At 26.5% G+C, this 18,095-nt stretch overlaps 1 protein-coding gene across 5 annotated transcripts; it reads left to right on the top strand.

The window, feature by feature from the left end:
* Positions 1–3,448: 3,448 nt before the first annotated feature.
* LOC101506084 (homeobox-leucine zipper protein HDG1) lies at positions 3,449–9,080 on the top strand. Of its 5 annotated transcripts, none has more exons than XM_012714721.3 (9): positions 3,449–3,632; positions 4,606–4,826; positions 4,917–5,034; positions 5,232–5,909; positions 6,007–6,108; positions 6,181–6,393; positions 7,436–7,610; positions 7,714–8,081; positions 8,359–9,080. In XM_012714721.3, exons 1-9 carry the CDS (start codon positions 3,603–3,605, stop codon positions 8,743–8,745), a joined length of 2,292 nt encoding a protein of 763 aa, XP_012570175.1. In that variant the 5' UTR covers positions 3,449–3,602; the 3' UTR covers positions 8,746–9,080. The 5 variants fall into 5 exon arrangements, with proteins under 5 accessions (XP_012570175.1, XP_012570176.1, XP_073224123.1 ...); XM_012714722.3 differs by having other exon boundaries at positions 3,462–3,642; XM_073368022.1 differs by lacking the exon at positions 3,449–3,632 and adding an exon at positions 3,716–3,907.
* The last annotated feature ends 9,015 nt before the right edge of the window (positions 9,081–18,095 follow it).

The raw sequence follows: 18,095 nt of genomic DNA, 5'->3' as shown, positions 1-18,095 counted from the left end.
TACTCCTCTATCAATTTAAATGTCACATTTGTCAAAAATAAATTTTGTATAAACTAATTTATTTTTAATGATATTACTATTTTTAAATTGTAGTCTATAATTATATTTTTTTAATACATAATATTTTTAAAATATTGTGTTCTTCCCATTTAAAATATTAGCAATAATAATAAAAATTATATTTTTTCATCCCAAAATAATTATCATATTTACAACAACAAAAAATAGCACAAAATAATTATTACTTTACTGTTTTCATGCAACTTTAACTATTTTATTCTAATTATATTTTAAAGTTGTCTGCATCGCTTCTAAATTATTATTTTCTATTTTATATGTATAATGATTAAATAAAGCAAATGTTGATATGAGTAATTTGATAAAATAATTATTTTATTTTATTTAATTATTATTTTATTTTAATATGTGTGAAATTATCAATGGATTATTTTGAGATAAATAAAGTATTTTTTTTAACAAAAACAATATACTTTAATGTCTTAAATATTAGTAAATTTCGATCAATTCTATCGTATTTAATGATATAATTCCTAAAACACCATTTAATTAGTGTACATCTATTTTTCAATATTTCTTTCATTTATTATCCACAAGTTCAAATGAGGGGTAACTTATAAAATGCAATTTCTTATTTATTAGTTTTGAGAAAATTAAACGAATTAAACTAATTTTTTAAAATTATATAAAATAATTTTTTATATTTATATATGAAACTGGATTGAGATTTTACTTTGCACCTCTAATAGCGAAAAAATGAACTAATTACTAGTAATGATAATTTTTTGAAAATATGATTCTTTATTTTATTTATAATTATTTGTTAATATATGTGAAATAAACAACAAGTAAGCAAAATATGATCAATAATTATTTTAGTCAGGATTCAAATTATAATTTTTTTAATGATTTGTCTTTAACTAAAATTTATTAGCTATTTGAACTCAATTATATAATTTTTATATTTGAAATATGAGAAAGTATAACTTAATTTCATTATATTTAATGGTATCTTTTATATTTTTTCAAAAAAATAATATATATTATAAAGTTTTCTTAGAGGGCACGATTGAGAATGCGACGATTTATATTTTTTGGTATGGAAAAATTTAAGTGAGTTAAATTTCAAAAAATTCACATAATATACATTTAATTTTTCTAATACACCACCTTTAAAAAGTGTGTAGGTTGCTAATATACACCTACAAAGATTTGTTAAACTACACACATATAATTTAGAAGATATATATTAGCAATTTACACATTTTTGTTATTGACATTTTAAAAGAGATAACGAGATTTTGTGTCAAAAATAGAAAGTATGTAGGCTACTGTGTATATTCATTTTACTTTTTAGGGATTTACAATCCCACAAAGGTTTGCTAATTTACACATTTTAAAACTAGGTGTATGTTAGCCTCATACACATTTTCTATTTGAATACTAATACATACCTATTCACTAAAGTAGCATTTTGAAAGTGTGAATGGAAATTTGTGTCCAAATAAAAATTGTATAGGTTGTTAATATATACCTACTATTTTTAAGTGTGTGTAAATTAACAATCTTTATATAGTATTTTCTCTATAATGAAATATAAATATAGATAATAATTAACAAATTAACATATCTAATTAAAAATTAGGATCATAGATATCAATTATTAAGTTATTGTTTTTGTTTATTTTCATTTCAAAATAGTATGTATTAAAAAAAATACTAACAAATGCCATTGAAACATATGAAAGTAAAAACTTCATAATAAAGATATATCAGAAGTTGTGCGTTTATCATTTTGAAATATATATTTTTTTGTTTTTTTAATGTAAAATTACTATTTTTTTATAACTTAACAAATATTCAAATACCCTTAAACACTTATTAATATGTCCTATGTATTATTTATAAAAATTGTTTATGGAATTTGCACATAAAAAAGGAGAGAGAAAGTATTTGTATAAATTATAGTTCTCATTAGGTATTATCTTTAGCGTTCATGAAATGGGTAAAAGAACCCTAATAGATATGTTCTAAAATTGTATTGAAAAATATTAATAACACTCATTTGAACACAATTTTTTTAATATCATTCATTTCAAATAGGAAAATTTATGTAAGTTCTACTATTTTGGAAATTGTCTTTAAGTAGAATAGTAAAATTTACGTAAATTTCACTCTATTACAATTGTGACGGTTGAAAACAGTATTAACTGTAAATATTTTAAAATATTTTATAATTATAAATTATTTATTAAAAATGTCATTATATGAATATATGATCAAATATATATCAATTCAATGAGATTTTTCACTTAATTTTTAGTTTAAGTCCGTCATTGCTAACATTTTTTGTATAGAAACATTGCTAATTTAAAGTCATTATAGTCATCATGCTTTCCGTCTCATTTTAATCTTTTGTTTTGAGTTGTAAAGAGTTTTTAAAAAATAATTAATTTTATAGATTTGAATAATAAAATATATTTTATTCACTTAAATATCTTATTAGTTGTAATTAATTGAAAAATTTGATGAATTGAAATACAATAAATAAAAGTATACTAACAGAAAAAAAAAATTAAAATTAAAATTAATATTATAAAAATAACAAATAATTAGAGACATATTTAAATAACAAATGAGACATTACAAATAATATTAATAGAGAATGAGTTTGTATAATATTTTGTAATTTAAAAATTATTTAAAAATTAATATTTGATTGATATAAATTACTACATTTTCATATTGGCATTTACTCTTTTTCTTTCTCACAACTAAGAGAGAGAAATAAAAAGTAATATATAAAGAAAGGGTAGAGACCACATAGAGAAAAAAGAAGTGTTTGAAGAAGCTGGCATTGACAAATGACAAGAGCTGGTTCATGCATTAAGGAAGGAGATTGTGTTGGACTTTAAAGTTTAAACAAAAAAGGGTTTGTTATCAACAAATAGTATCAAGATCTACAGAGGAAACACATTGACTTTTATATTTCCTCATAGTCACTGTAAGTCAGCTCCACTATTGTTTTAGTAATTGTTATTGATTTTTTTTTGACTCAAATTATTATTATTCAAATCAAGGTATACATATATTATTTTTATTCTTATCACATTAGTATAATATTTTATCTGTCCTTTTCTCTTCCACAGATCCGAAAGGGAGAAAGAGTGGACGAATCTGAACAAAAGTAAACACATTAATTTTCAAAGAAAAAAATTAATGTAGTGACTCATTAAAATTTATGATTTTTTGAAATAAAAATAAATGATTTTTACCATTTTAAATTCAATTAATGCAGCTACCGTCAAATTCATCAACCATGAATTTGATATAAGTATTTATATTTAATTTATTTTGAAAAAATCATAACTTTTTCTTGGCTGTGTGGAACCCATTAGTCCTTATTTGTTTTTGGGTCCTTTTACGTTTCTCACTGTCAAATTAAAAGTCTCGTTTTCTCCGTACCTTGGTTGGTTTGTATGCCATCTAACTTTTTCATTTCTCTGTTTCTCACTTTATATCAGTGTTGTGAGAGAGATATAGAGAGAGGTTGTTTTTGCTTAGATTTGGTGTGATGCATTTGGATGGTGTGTGAATATGACTATGAGATACATGTGAGATAAGGTTTTTTTTTTCTTTCCTTATTTTGATATCTTTTTGTTACAAAAATATCCTTAATCTTTCTTTTATATTATTATTCCATCTGCAAAATGTGTTTTTGGCTTAGACTTGTTTGGATTTTCTCCTTTCCGGGTCTCTGTCAAAATTCTCAATACTGACAAGGAATGGGTCAAGTGTGAAATATAGAAAACTAGGGACTCTTTTTCTCTCTTATGTGTCACTGTTTTGTGGTTTTTCTTTCTGTTGAGGTTGCAGACATGAGAAACAGGTGTGAACCTTTGGATCAAAAAGGAACACACTTTCTTGTCTTGTTTCCTTTTTCATCTGTTTCTGGAATAAGCTTTTCTTCTAAAGAGAGAGAAAGAAAGGGGTTGAAAAGTCCTTTCTGTGTTTGTGCTTGTGGGGTGTTGACAAGGAAATAGCTTTTTTCTCATTATTTACTTTTTTATTCTAAAAATTTAATCTTTGTCATTTTTTAGCTTAATCTGGTTTAAAGGGTCAAAAAGTCAAAGACTGTGTGGAATCAAAAACTGAAAAGTTCCGTGGCAAAAGTGACAGTGATGACGATTTCTGGTAATAAAAAACTAATATTGAGAATATAAAAGTCAGAATGGAAGGAATAGAATCATAGATAGTATTCTTATCAGAGAAGTTTTTTGGTGATAATAAAGAGAAAAAAAGTCCAAACCTTTTTTTATGGGTTTTGAGAGTGTGAACAGTTTTTGTAGGGTTGCAAGTGTTGTGACCGATAATATTTATCCTCCCATTTTCAGTTCATTGCAAAATTCTTCTTCCTTTTTCTCAACCGTATGCTTATGTTCTATGCTCTTATTCATGTTTGAACATCTTATTTAATGGTTTTAGTCTTTATTATTATTTATTGGCATTGGATTTGATTTTTGCATGTTGATTTTTTTCATGGATTCTTCTTCTTCTTGCTGTTGCTGATGAGACTTTTTTCTACAGCAAAGGAAAATGGAGGGTCAGAGTGAGATAGGTCTCACTGGTGAAAGTTTAGATACTAATAATATGATTGGGAGAATGAGAGAAGATGAGTATGAAAGCCGGTCCGGAAGCGATAACTTTGAAGGTATATCTGGTGATGATCAAGATGCTGGTGATGAACAGCCTAAGAGGAAGAAGAGATACCATAGACACACTCCTAATCAAATTCAAGAACTTGAATCGTATGCTTTTATTAAATTTCTCTATTTAGTTTTTTGCTTTTTATTTTAAACTAATGTGGTTCTATGTGATTGAGCTATTTTGGTTTTTAGTTTCTTTAAGGAGTGTCCTCATCCTGATGAAAAGCAAAGGTTGGATCTTAGTAAGAGACTTGGTTTGGAAAATAAGCAAGTCAAGTTCTGGTTTCAGAATCGTCGAACCCAAATGAAGGTGAATATTAAACACTAGTTTTTGTTTTAAGAAAAGTCCGTGGTCGAATTTGAGTTGCGGCAGCTTCAGCTGCATATTCTTCCTAATATTGCAACCGCGATTTAATGTTTTGTTGAAACGATAACTCTTTCACTTGTATTAATAGAGATAGATATATTGTACCGATTAACTGTATTGTTTTTTTTTCCTTGAATCAGACTCAGCTGGAAAGGCATGAGAACATAATGCTTAGGCAGGAAAATGAGAAGCTGAGAGGGGAGAATACTATGATGAAAGAAGCAATGTCAAATCCAGTATGTAACAACTGTGGTGGGCCAGCAATTCCTGGCCAAATTTTGTTTGAGGAGCACCAGATTAGGATTGAAAATGCTCGTCTAAAGGATGAATTGAACCGTATATGTGCCTTAACTAACAAGTTCCTTGGCAAGCCAATATCATCCTTGGCTAGTCCCATGGCTCTACAAACCTCAAATTCTGGTCTTGAACTTGGTATTGGTAGGAATGGTATGGGTGGTTCAAGCTCTCTCGGCGCTTCATTGCCAATGGGACTTGATCTCGGAGACAGTGCAATGCCTGGTATGAGATCTCCAATGGGATTGATGGGAAATAGTAACGAAATTCAGCTCGAGAGATCAGTGCTTATAGATCTTGCATTGGCTGCTATGGAGGAATTATTAAAGATGGCTCAGACAGATAGTCCTATTTGGATTAAGAGTTTGGATGGAGAGAGGGATATATTGAATCATGAAGAGTATGCAAGGTTGTTTTCTTCTTGTGTTGGTTCAAAACCCAATGGTTTTGTTGCTGAAGCTACAAGAGAATCTGGAATAGTAATAATCAACAGTTTAGCACTTATGGAAACTTTGATGGATGCGGTATGTTTACGAAATACTCAACTTCTTTCTAGTTTTTGTTTTCAATTATGCAGGTTTGTTTAACATGTTGTTTTAATTGATTATTTTTCTTGAACAGAATCGATATGCGGATATGTTTCAGTCTATGATTGCTAGAGCTATCAACCTTGACGTTTTATCCGGTGGCATAGGTGGAACCAGAAATGGTGCTATACATTTGGTATGTTTCTTTGCTCTATGTTTGCTTCATTATGCCTTGGTTTGCATAGCTGATTCAGACTATGTGTTTCAGATGCATGCTGAGCTTCAATTGCTTTCACCACTAGTCCCGGTTCGTCACGTGAGATTTCTTCGATTCTGTAAGCAACATGCAGAAGGTGTATGGGCTGTGGTTGATGTTTCTATCGAAATCGGTCATGATGCTGCTAATGGACAACCATTTATAAGCTGTAGGAGGCTTCCTTCTGGCTGTATTGTGCAGGATATGCCTAATGGTTACTCCAAGGTAAGTGCCAAAGCAAGTTATTTTTTTTCTTAATTCTATTTTTCCAAATACAATAAGATTGAACTTTGCCTGAGAAATTGGTATTTTTTATTAGTCTTGTACTTACTTACTCGGGAAGATGCATCTCTAGTTATGTTATAGTAAGGGTTGCATATTGTCTGCTACTTAATTTGTCCACTATACTATTTCTAGAGATTAGTGAATCAAGGCTTATATGTTTTAGCTTTGAAACTACATATCTGTTTTACATCTTTTAGTATTTAAAAGTGCATGAAACTTTTAAATCTTGGACTCTTCAATCTTTGTTGTATAATAAACAATACAATTGATGCTTCTATTCCTGCCTCCTTTTGTATAAAATATGTTTTTTTACTGTGTACGAGACTAATATGACCTGGATCCAGTCCTCTGTTGCAAAGCTATATTATAATATAATGGAGACATGTGTTGTGTTAATCTGTGCCTTTTAATATAATCAGAAAGATTTTAATTATTATAAAAATTCCATAATCTGTCAAGTGTGTTGGGATTCACCTCTATCTTTTTGGCATCTGCTTCAATCTCATTCCTCTACAAACTTTTAACATGTGACTACTTTATAGTTTATGATTAGCCTAGGGTTTTATGTCAACATTTTCTATGTAGTTTAATGTGGACTGTCATACGTCATTTAATAATTAATCACCTTATGTCACTGTTTGGTTACCAAAACTAGAGATCACAAAAACCTTGTTTATCTGGCTCGTTTACTTTCTAACAACATTTGCTTATGTATTTTTTATTTTGTACTGGGTGGCTTGAATGATATTTGGTTATGTATTTTTTCTAGATGTGATAGAAAAAAGATGAGAGCCAACTAGGGAGAACAGTTTTAGAAATATTCAATCTATTTTTAAAACTTCCACAATGTTTTCTCTAGTGTATCAATGAAAACAGAAAACACCAGAATTGAACGGGTCATTTGTTTATCTAAGATAAAAAAAATTGTACCATTGCATTGAGCATTTTGGCTTGTGACACAAGGTAAGTTGCATTGTTGTAGGTCACATGGATTGAGCATTGGGAGTATGACGAGAGTGTTGTTCACCAACTCTATCGTCCATTAGTTATTTCTGGTTTCGGATTCGGTGCTCATCGATGGATTGCCACCCTCCAAAGGCAGTGTGAATGCTTGGCTATCCTCATGTCTTCTTCCATCTCAACTGATGATCACACAGGTAAACCACATCCACATGCCTGAATTTAAATTGTTACCCCTTCTAATCACTTGTTTACCACTACATATTAAAATGGTGTAAATTTTTTATTTTGATTTTGCAGCCTTGAGCCAAGCTGGTAGAAGAAGTATGTTGAAGCTGGCACAACGCATGACCAGCAACTTCTGTTCCGGGGTTTGTGCTTCGTCTGCTAGAAAGTGGGACACCCTTCAAATGGGAACTTTGAGTGATGACATGAGAGTTATGACTAGAAAAAATGTTGATGACCCTGGCGAGCCTCCCGGTATCGTGCTCAGCGCCGCGACATCTGTCTGGATGCCAGTTTCACGACAAAGACTGTTTGACTTTCTGCGTGATGAACGGCTTAGAAGCGAGTGGGACATTTTGTCTAATGGTGGACCAATGCAAGAGATGGTTCACATTGCCAAAGGACAAGGACAGGGAAATTGCGTATCTCTCCTTCGTGCCAATGTAAGTTTTAGTTATAAGAACTTTTAAAACTTTTAAAACCTAGACAAGCCTACTTATAAGTCAGTTTTGTAGGATTGAGTTTGCGTTATACTGTTGTTTGCATGTTGTTTTTATTAAAATTGATTATGTGGGATTGAATCCTCCTTATAAGTTAGTTTTGTAGGATTGAGTTTGTAAGTCGGTTTTGTACGATTGAGTTAAGGTAGGACTACTGTTCACCTGATGATTCCATATGAATAAAACCCAAAAAAACAATCATTTTTGTGTGTGTTTGCAGGCTGTTAATGCGAATGACAGCAGCATGTTGATTCTGCAAGAGACATGGATGGACACATCGTGTTCCGTGGTGGTATACGCACCAGTAGACGCACAATCCTTAAACGTAGTGATGAGCGGTGGAGATTCTGCATACGTTGCACTCTTGCCTTCAGGCTTTGCCATTCTTCCTGATGGCAATTCCTCTGACTATGGTGCCTCAAACGGAACTTTACAAAAAGGTGGTAGTATCGGCAGCGATGGTGGCGGAAGTTTGCTCACAGTTGGATTCCAAATTCTGGTGAATAGTCTTCCAACTGCAAAACTCACAATGGAATCAGTTGATACTGTTAATAATCTCATCTCATGCACCATTCAGAAGATCAAAGCTGCACTTAGAGTTGCATAACAAAAATGCGTTATGTTGTGAACTTGTTTTTTATTTTGTTTTTTTAATTAATTTTTTGAATTGAGAAAAGGGTTATAAATTTGGTTGTATAGGATTTTATGATATAGAGAGAAAGGGTCGCGTAAGGAAGGTTTGGAGTCAAGAACGAACCGCAAAAAAGGAACTTGTTTTGGTGTTAGTGTTGGTGTTGCTGTTGCTGATGGTGGTTCGGGTATTGACTCGTTGACCTGCGAGTTATATTCTTACATACATATCCAAACAAATGTGTCTGTTATGTACTGTTGCATAACTGTTATGACTTTTTTTAATGCATTTTTTCATGTTTTGGTTTTTAATATTTCATTATTTTGGCTCTTAATTTTCTTCTCTTTTTTCGTTTTACTTGCCATACTGAAATTGGTTGGCGTGGTCAAAGTTTACCACTACATAACAAAATAGTGTAACTATATTTATCACTAAATGTTACACACTAACAATAAGTAGTATTGTTAAAAAAGTTTGCTTCAAGTTTGTTTTGGTTTCTAGTAAGTAATTCTTAATATTGTTCTAATCGCTCAAAAGAGTAAGTAATCTCGTGTACTGAAAAGTGGGACCAAATTTTTTCATTTAAAAGGAATTTTTTACTTTCTTATTCTTAAGCTAATACACAAATATCTTCCATTTACATTTATAGATATAATGTGATATTTATGAATTACATATAAAGTAATTATTCAATCATGTTCCTTGGGATCATATTGTAATAATAAGCCCGACTAACATGTGTGACTATACATTAATCAACGTTAACTTTGTGGGGAAACCGTACCAATCTTCATAGAACATTTTTGGGATTGGCGAAATTTTTTAAACTCCAACATAAACACTCCATTAAGGATTAGTCTCATAACTAATCTAAAAGGCCATACATATTGCGACCGCGATTTAATCTAAAAGGCCATACATATATTTTGTGGAGTTAGTAGGTTCCAACAACCTTGATTATATATTATGGTTTAATTTGTAGTAAAAAATTTAATCGAACCAAATAATAATTAACTTTCCATTATTAACAAAAACTTTTCTTAATGGATCTTGTGTAGATCCAAGGCCTTCTTCAAAAGATGTCCTTATCATAGCGATCTCCTAAGTACATACATGATGCATGGGAGGAGGATTGTACCATTGAACATGATGCATGTGTCTCCTTTGTAATCCCGTAGATCAAGTACTAGTGCATCTATCTATAGAACGAGACAACTTATCTCCACCACAAAAGCCTTGTCACGTGTACAATACACAACCTACATAACTTGTACTCTAAAGGGAATTAGGGTAAGTCATGTTAGAAGGATTGATCCTCACACTATCCTTTATAAGAGCATATACCATATGGTAAGGTATGTACATTTGTCAACAAAACTCCACCACTACAAGTCACTCTTAGACCGAACCTAGATCATTGAAAAAAAAAGGATCCCATACAATTCGTTTTATTTGTCCTGCCACTTACCAAACAAACACATAGTTGTTTTCTAATGAACAAGTTTGTAGTGAACCCGGAATCTAGGCTTATATTTTTCTCAAATTCATCCTAATAGTTTGCCTTTTTGCCACCGTACAATTTTAATTCTTGTATACTCCTTTTGTTCTTTTTTAAATGTGATTTTTTCAAAAAACAAATTATTATTTTTTACTTTTCATTTCCAAATTTTAAAATAATTTTTCTAATGATTGTATTCAAGTGGTTAATATAAGTTTCAATGAATAATAAATCATTTACGAGAATTCAAGTATAAATCATAATTGAGATAATTATTGGTCAGACTTTCCTTATCTCTCAACCAAATTCTGAATTACTAAGATTATCCAATTCCTCTGAGAACAAAGTTAAAACAAAAAATACAATATGTTAAAATAATAAATAGTTATGAATAATATAAGAAAAATATTGTGTACCAAAGTAAATAGAAATATAACAAAAATATGAATTTATATATAAAAAATAGATAAATTTAATAGTTTTATTGGTTTGTGTAAACAACTTTAAACCTACAATTAAGTTAAAAAGAAAAGAATAATACGTACCAAACACCTCATTAGTGATAGTTTTAATTATAATTTATTTCATTATCCAGATAAATTAAGATGAATGGGTGAATTAAAATTTAAAAATATTTCTTTTTTCAATTATAATTTATACTTTTATCTTCCTTAATAAGTGTGTCATATTGCAGCCAGATTTTGTCTGAAAATATAATTCTAATAGTTTTGTTTTTTTTTCTTCTGAATAAAGAGTTATTTTAGTTTTTGAATATGTGAAATATTGTCACAATAGTTTAATAGTTTAATGTATTTGAATTGTAAATTCATTTTCAATATCTTTTTTTATCAAAAATTTTATAGATTAAGTCGAACAATAAAAGATACAAATTAAATTGATTAACTAAAATCAAATTTAAGAATCAAAATAACTAAAAAAAAAAACATATTTAAGATTTTTTCTATAATTTTTAACACATTAGAGAATTAATATTGTGACAACAACTCACACATTCAAATACTAAATCACGGTTTGCTATTTTTTTCCGCATTATTTTAATATTATTAACTAATGATTTCCTTACTATCAGACACCTTGTTGCGAGTTGCTGACCTTTTGAAGCGGCAGCAACTATACTGTTTATACTATTAGGATTAGACGATTAGTCAAACGGTGAAATTTTAGAGATTTGGATAGTATGCATGAGGTTATTATAGGTTAAAACTTCATTCTCTCCAGTGTATTAAAAATAAAAAAATAAAAACTATAAGAGTCTCCATCGGCAGCCAGCAAATCATCTTTCAAACTTCAAAGTGAGTTGTTGAAAAGTTGTGCAACTGGCTTAATTAGATGGACCATATATTATCCATAATAAGTTGCACGTTCTGCATTCATATATATGTTGGAAGTTTTGCCTTATTTGTTGAACGCTGAGATATTATATATGATTTATGATCCTTAAATGCACTCATTAGTTGTCATCTAAAATCCACCCACCTCTGCTTGTGGTTTTGTTTGTCTTGTGATTTCATTGCAAGATTTTGAGAAGAATTAAATAAGTTTTTAATAATTATCAAAATTAATATTTATAAAATCATCTTGCAAGTAGTTTTGTTTCTTGTTGAAGCAAAATATATTTTATAATGTTGAGTTTATTTTTTTAGAATTTTTTCTTTGTAATAAATATTATTCTAAAATATATGATGATATTTCAGTAGAGATTAAAATTATTTAAATAATAATTTTGTAAACATAAAATTAAAATATATAATATTTTAAAGCAAACAAAGACATCATTTGATATTTTTTTTGGTTTTACATAATTTGATACTCTATCAAGACTAAAAACTTATTTCACTTTTATAATAAAGTTTTAATTGATACAAATTTTATAAAATTCACGGTTGAATGGAAAGTTTATATCTTATATATCATTCATGTAAAATTTATACAAATTTAAATGATTTAATAAATTATTAAGATATATCACAATTAATGTCTCGTGTATTTATTAAATATCATTAATTTTTATGAGTCTCAATCGTATGATTTTAAATTTATACAAAATTTTACATAAATGGTGTATAATATAAAATTTTAATTCAAAATGAATTTTATAAGATTTATATGGTTAAAACATTATTAAACGTTTGCTTTAATATTACATTGTTGTAATTTATATTGTTATGATTTATATTTTTCTGTATTCAAATTTTAAAAAATAATATGTATTTTTCTTCACCATAAAATTTATTCAGTTTATATTTTTTTATGGTAATAAATTAATAATCATTGTTGGTGTAGAATTAAGAATTTTTAGATATAATTTGTTACTAACATGTTCTAGTTTGGCCCATAAACATTTATTTTGTTATGTTGGACCTCGAGTTCTGTTAATGGCCCATATTGAGAAGATCGAAGGAAAAAATTTCCCCAATTTTTCAATTATACTCCTAGTCCATTTTCGACTCAAAACACCCCAAATTTATCCTTTAAAAAAAAAAAAATACTACTTCATCCTAATATCCCAATATATAAGCAAACTTTGATAAAAGAAAGTGAATGTATTTTATTTAAATTTTGAACTGTATGCATTAATTTTCTCTCATCAAAATTTATTTATATTTTGAGATAAATGGAATATTTAAACAGACAATCATCATAAAGAATATGAAAATCACTTAACACTATAAAATTTGGTTTAAATAGTTTATTTCAAAATATTATTTAAAATATTTCATCTATTTGCTATATCTTTTATTAATAATAAAATTTCAAAAAAATAATTAAAATAAAAAATATTTTGAGAACCTCTTCGTAAAAATTATTTTTGAAATATATCTTAAAAAAATGATTTATATCGTATTAAAATATCTAATAATAAATATTTAAGTTACTGAATGTTAAAATTATCATTTTAAATTGGTAACATATGAGTCCAAAATAATTTTTATTATTTTTAATTAAAAAATTTCATAAAAATTAATTTTTTAAATATAAAATCAAAATCACTTTTTTAAAATTATAAACATACAAATTATTTATCCTCACAATAATGCAGACTAGCACTTTTACATTATAGAAAGATATTAAAATAATAGTGCTAACAAACAAATGACTTTTTTTTTTTTTTCATATGAACTTTGTTCATGGAATCTCCGATTACAAATATTGAATTGTCATACCTATTAATTTTAAGTCAACTCAATTCTCATTATCCTCAGACTCACTAGCATATAGTCATATACCTTATAATCGATCAAATTTAATTTTTACCTCACAATTTGATAACTATTTTTCAAAATTATAAATACATATATGTATCACAAATAAGGCATGCACAAATTTATTCCATTAAAGAATACTGACTACATCTTTTGGTCAATTTCTCTTACATTATCAAGTATATATATATATATATATATATATATATATATATATATAGTTTTTATTTTATTTTTATATAATCAAAATATTTTATTATATATTCCACTTCCATAATAAAATACACATGTCTACTTAGATTTATAAGTGACATCATCTTTAGTAAAAATATCTTCTCAATGAAAATATAAATAAATCCAATTATAAATTTATTTTTATTTGGATTAAATTCAATAGTTATCATTATATCTTTTTAATACTAGATATCCACTCAATTCAATACCATCATTTGTGTCATATAGCAAATAAAATATTATGTCTTCTTATTTTAAAAATTTAATTGTCCATTTTTGTTGTTCTTTATTCTCTATTAAAATAGAGGAGGTTTATGATCATTTTTTTAAAATAAAATCATTCATCTAAATTATTTTGGTCACTCTTTTAATCTAAATTAATATTTTTTTTTATATTTTTTTTCGTGTTTCGGTTGTAAGTCTATTGTGTCAGTGTAACATTTGTTTGTTTTCTTATCTTGTGGTGTTGTTTATTTTCTTATTTTGTTGTAGTGTTTTGATTTTGATCGCTAGATCAAGTTTTGATTTAGTGTTAGTGCAAATTTAATTAATGAGTTTAGTGTTTTCAACGTTATAACTTTAGATGCATGTGTATTTTAGACATTTCAATTTTATTATATATGTAGTTTTTGTCACTTTTGTATACATTTTGCTATATTATGTTATTAACTTGAATGTTGTGAGTTTGTTTGCAAATTTATTCTTTAATTTAATGACTTTAAATGGTACTATTCTTGATCGATATAATACCTAATTGTATGAAAGAATGTCATTTTTTTTTTTTGTAAAAAAAAATATAATAAATAATGATAGCACAAAATTTAAAAAAAAAAAACTCTTAATTTAATATTTTATAAATATGCTGATGACTTTTTTTAGACAAAAAAAATCCATATTATTTCATGCAAAATAGTTTGTTGGATACAACTTGGAATAGACTAAAAAACATGGGTATGAGTCGTGCATGTTGCTGCTCTAGCTAAATTATGAGCATCCACGTTAATTTGTTTCTTAATAAATTCTACTATGAAATTGGGGCAATATAGAGATTTCAACCCCATACAGTCTTCAATGATATCGCCAACTTAAGATAATGCCGATAACTTGAAGGGCTTGAAGGCAATATTCTCTTTATAACATTATCAATTTTTTTTAATCTCTTTTCAAAGTCTTTAACTCAAGTTGATCAACAGCGGTGCATATATAAAAAAATATCATAGAAAATGTTAAGTTCTAACTCAACATTGTTAAATTGAGTGTCTTATTCTAAATTTAAATATGTGATCTCTGTAATTGAATTTATTATCTCTTATAAAAAAATCACAAAAATGTAATAAAAATATCCCTTAACATTAACCTTTCAAAAATAAAATTAATTAAAACATTTTAATGAAATGTATAGTTGAGTTAAGTATTAAAGGTGTTAAGGATTATAATATTATAATTCAAACTTTAGTGAAGAAAAAAATAATTAATATATTAATATTGTTTATTCAAAGAAAATCCATTTAATCTGTAGACAGATAAGAAATTAATAAAAATATAAATGACAACCAATTTTAATAACCACTAGACTTTGAACTCGTGCAATGCACCAGTAAATTATATATAATCAATGGTATTTTTTTTTATAAATTTAGAGAATATCATTTAGAAATAATACAACATCAATAAAAAAAATTTATAGTATTTAAAAAATATAAACATAGAAAAAAAATATATAAGACCTATTTGTTACAAACTATTAGTAATTGATTTGAATATTTAACACTTTAGGGATTTTTTAGAAATGTTGAATCTATTTTTGTTAACTGTAATTAAAATAACTTTTTTCTTAACAAAAATTAGTAATTAAAAATGGTTTTCTAGAGAAGCTACTCAAAATAACTTTTTATTAGAAGTAGCTTTTTGGATATTTTTTTAAAATTTTAATTTTTTTAAAATTATGATAAAAGGATCAAAACTACTCAAATTTATTATTTAAAAAAAAATATTGTTTTACAAACAAACTACTCAATATAGCTTCACATTTAAAGCAATTTTCATTTTTTTTCTTCATAATCCCATTTTTTCCAAGAAGTTACTGATAATTGGATTAAGAGTTATTTGTTACAATTTTTTTTTTATTTTAAATAATAAATGTTTAAAAAAACTCATTTTAAAGAGTTTTTATTTGTTTATTGCAACTTTTGAAAATAATTAAAATATAAAAATTGTTTTTAATAGAATTTTTTAAAAATAAATTATTATTTTAAAAAAGTATGATTTTTCATTATAGTAAATCAACACAAAATAACTTTTTTTTAGAAAAAATTTCTAAAAAGTAATCGTGAGTTATAAAATATCAATTTCATATTTTTAAGTGATTATTTTAAAAGAGTAATTTTTTTTTACAAAAAATCCTAACGAATAGGCTCATATTTGTAATTATTCTACATAACAATATATCGGTATGTGTTAGGTATAGTATTGGTATACAAATAAAACATGCAACACCAATACAAGAGTGAAGAGACAAATAATTAAAAACCAAATAGGATTAATGGATCTCAAAATAACAAAAGCAATTTAATTCAATTGAGTGTATAAGTGATAAATGTGCTTAAGCGGTTACAATAACCCATCAAATAATCAATCAAAACTAAAATAAAATAACCCATCAAATAACATTAAAACCAAATGATTTAAAACTGATAAAGTTTTATTAATCCATTTATAATAAATCATCAACTTTGTAACAAAAAAATAATAAAGCATATCAACTTAATTATCACTATGATGAATAACACACAAAAAAGAAAAAATTCAAAAGGAACCTTCGTGGTGTAAATAAAAAACTATTCATCAGATTGGAAAGGTCAAAGGTAATCGGAATAACCAACACTACATTCATAAAAATGGTTAATTGTTAGTGGAATGTTTTCCTTTATAAAATTAAAATTTATGAATCAACAATTGTGTTTAACACACAACAGAAAATCAATTATTAGAAATCAGGTCATATTAGGTATAATAATACACCCTCTGATTCTTTTTATAAACAGAAAACCAAAAATCATCAAAAGTAATAAAATAATTAAATGTAATCATTTTTTTATAGATATTTTATCAAATATATTTATAAAACTTGATCATATTTAAATTAAAAAGACAAACATTTAAATTATGGTAAAAAAAGTTTTTAAGCATCAAATACATTTTAAAAATTATATTTTCCTTATAAATAGATCTAAGAAAGTTTATATATATATATATATATTATAATAAATACCGTATGTAGTATAATAATAACAAATTTCACAATCCAAGATTATATAACTTTCTTAAACCAAATTATTTCTCAATAATTAATTATATTTAGATCGGTTAGAGCCAACAACGAAGTGCATAAGACGACAATAGTTATATGATCATTTATAAGGTGTTTTGTACAAATCAACTCATATTTAAATAAAACTATTTTTTTTTTAATAAATTTTTCCTATCCTACACTTCTTAAAAAGCAAATACATTTTAAATCAAAAATTTTAGTTAGAAAAAAATGTTTAAAATCAATTTTTTTTCTTAGTGTACTCCTCAAGTACATAAAAGAGTGAGAAAAAAAAAACTTTTTTTTTTTTCGTGATATAACCAAACATAAAATATACTGATGTCCAATCACATGATTTTGTCATTGATAAAAAAAAATGTATTTTACTAAATAATTTTTTATGGTATAACCAAGACAATATTTCATTAAAAAAAATTGCACACTTCCTTTGAAATGAAATACTCCTATAAACAAAATTACTTCAGATTTTTAGAATAAATATAAGTAAAAATTCATAATTTATCTCCTATTTTATGATAAAATAGAATCTCTACCCACCCCTATTGAGTATAAACTTTTACATTTTAAATAACTCAATTTATTAGTTATTAAGGATAATTTAGACAATTTTTATTTGAATAATTTTTTTATATGCATAATTTATTAATTTTTGTCTATAATTAATTCCGCATAGATAAACATATTTGCAATACATAGGAAAAAATAGTTGTTTTATATGAATTTAGATAATCTCATATTTTATTCCTCCTTTTATCTAATTATCTTAGAAATAAGATTTATCTTTCTAATTTTAAATTTGGTTAATGTCCCATTACTTCTTTTTGTATTTTTCTCGTTATTTTTATTAATAATATATGATGCTATACTTAATTAGAATAACTTATACCAATTATGTTGCACCTTTCTTGGGTTTAAAACAAAATTCTCTTATGTTTGAATTTAAACCAAATAAAAAAGATTGTGTTGACAATCTCTGTATTAAAATATATTATGTAACATTTATACCGAAGAAGCAGAACAACACAAAACACTCACAATC

Source organism: Cicer arietinum, chromosome 4 (assembly GCF_000331145.2).
Source record: "Cicer arietinum cultivar CDC Frontier isolate Library 1 chromosome 4, Cicar.CDCFrontier_v2.0, whole genome shotgun sequence".
NCBI lineage: Eukaryota > Viridiplantae > Streptophyta > Magnoliopsida > Fabales > Fabaceae > Cicer > Cicer arietinum.
This window is presented reverse-complemented; position numbering and strand designations above follow the sequence as displayed.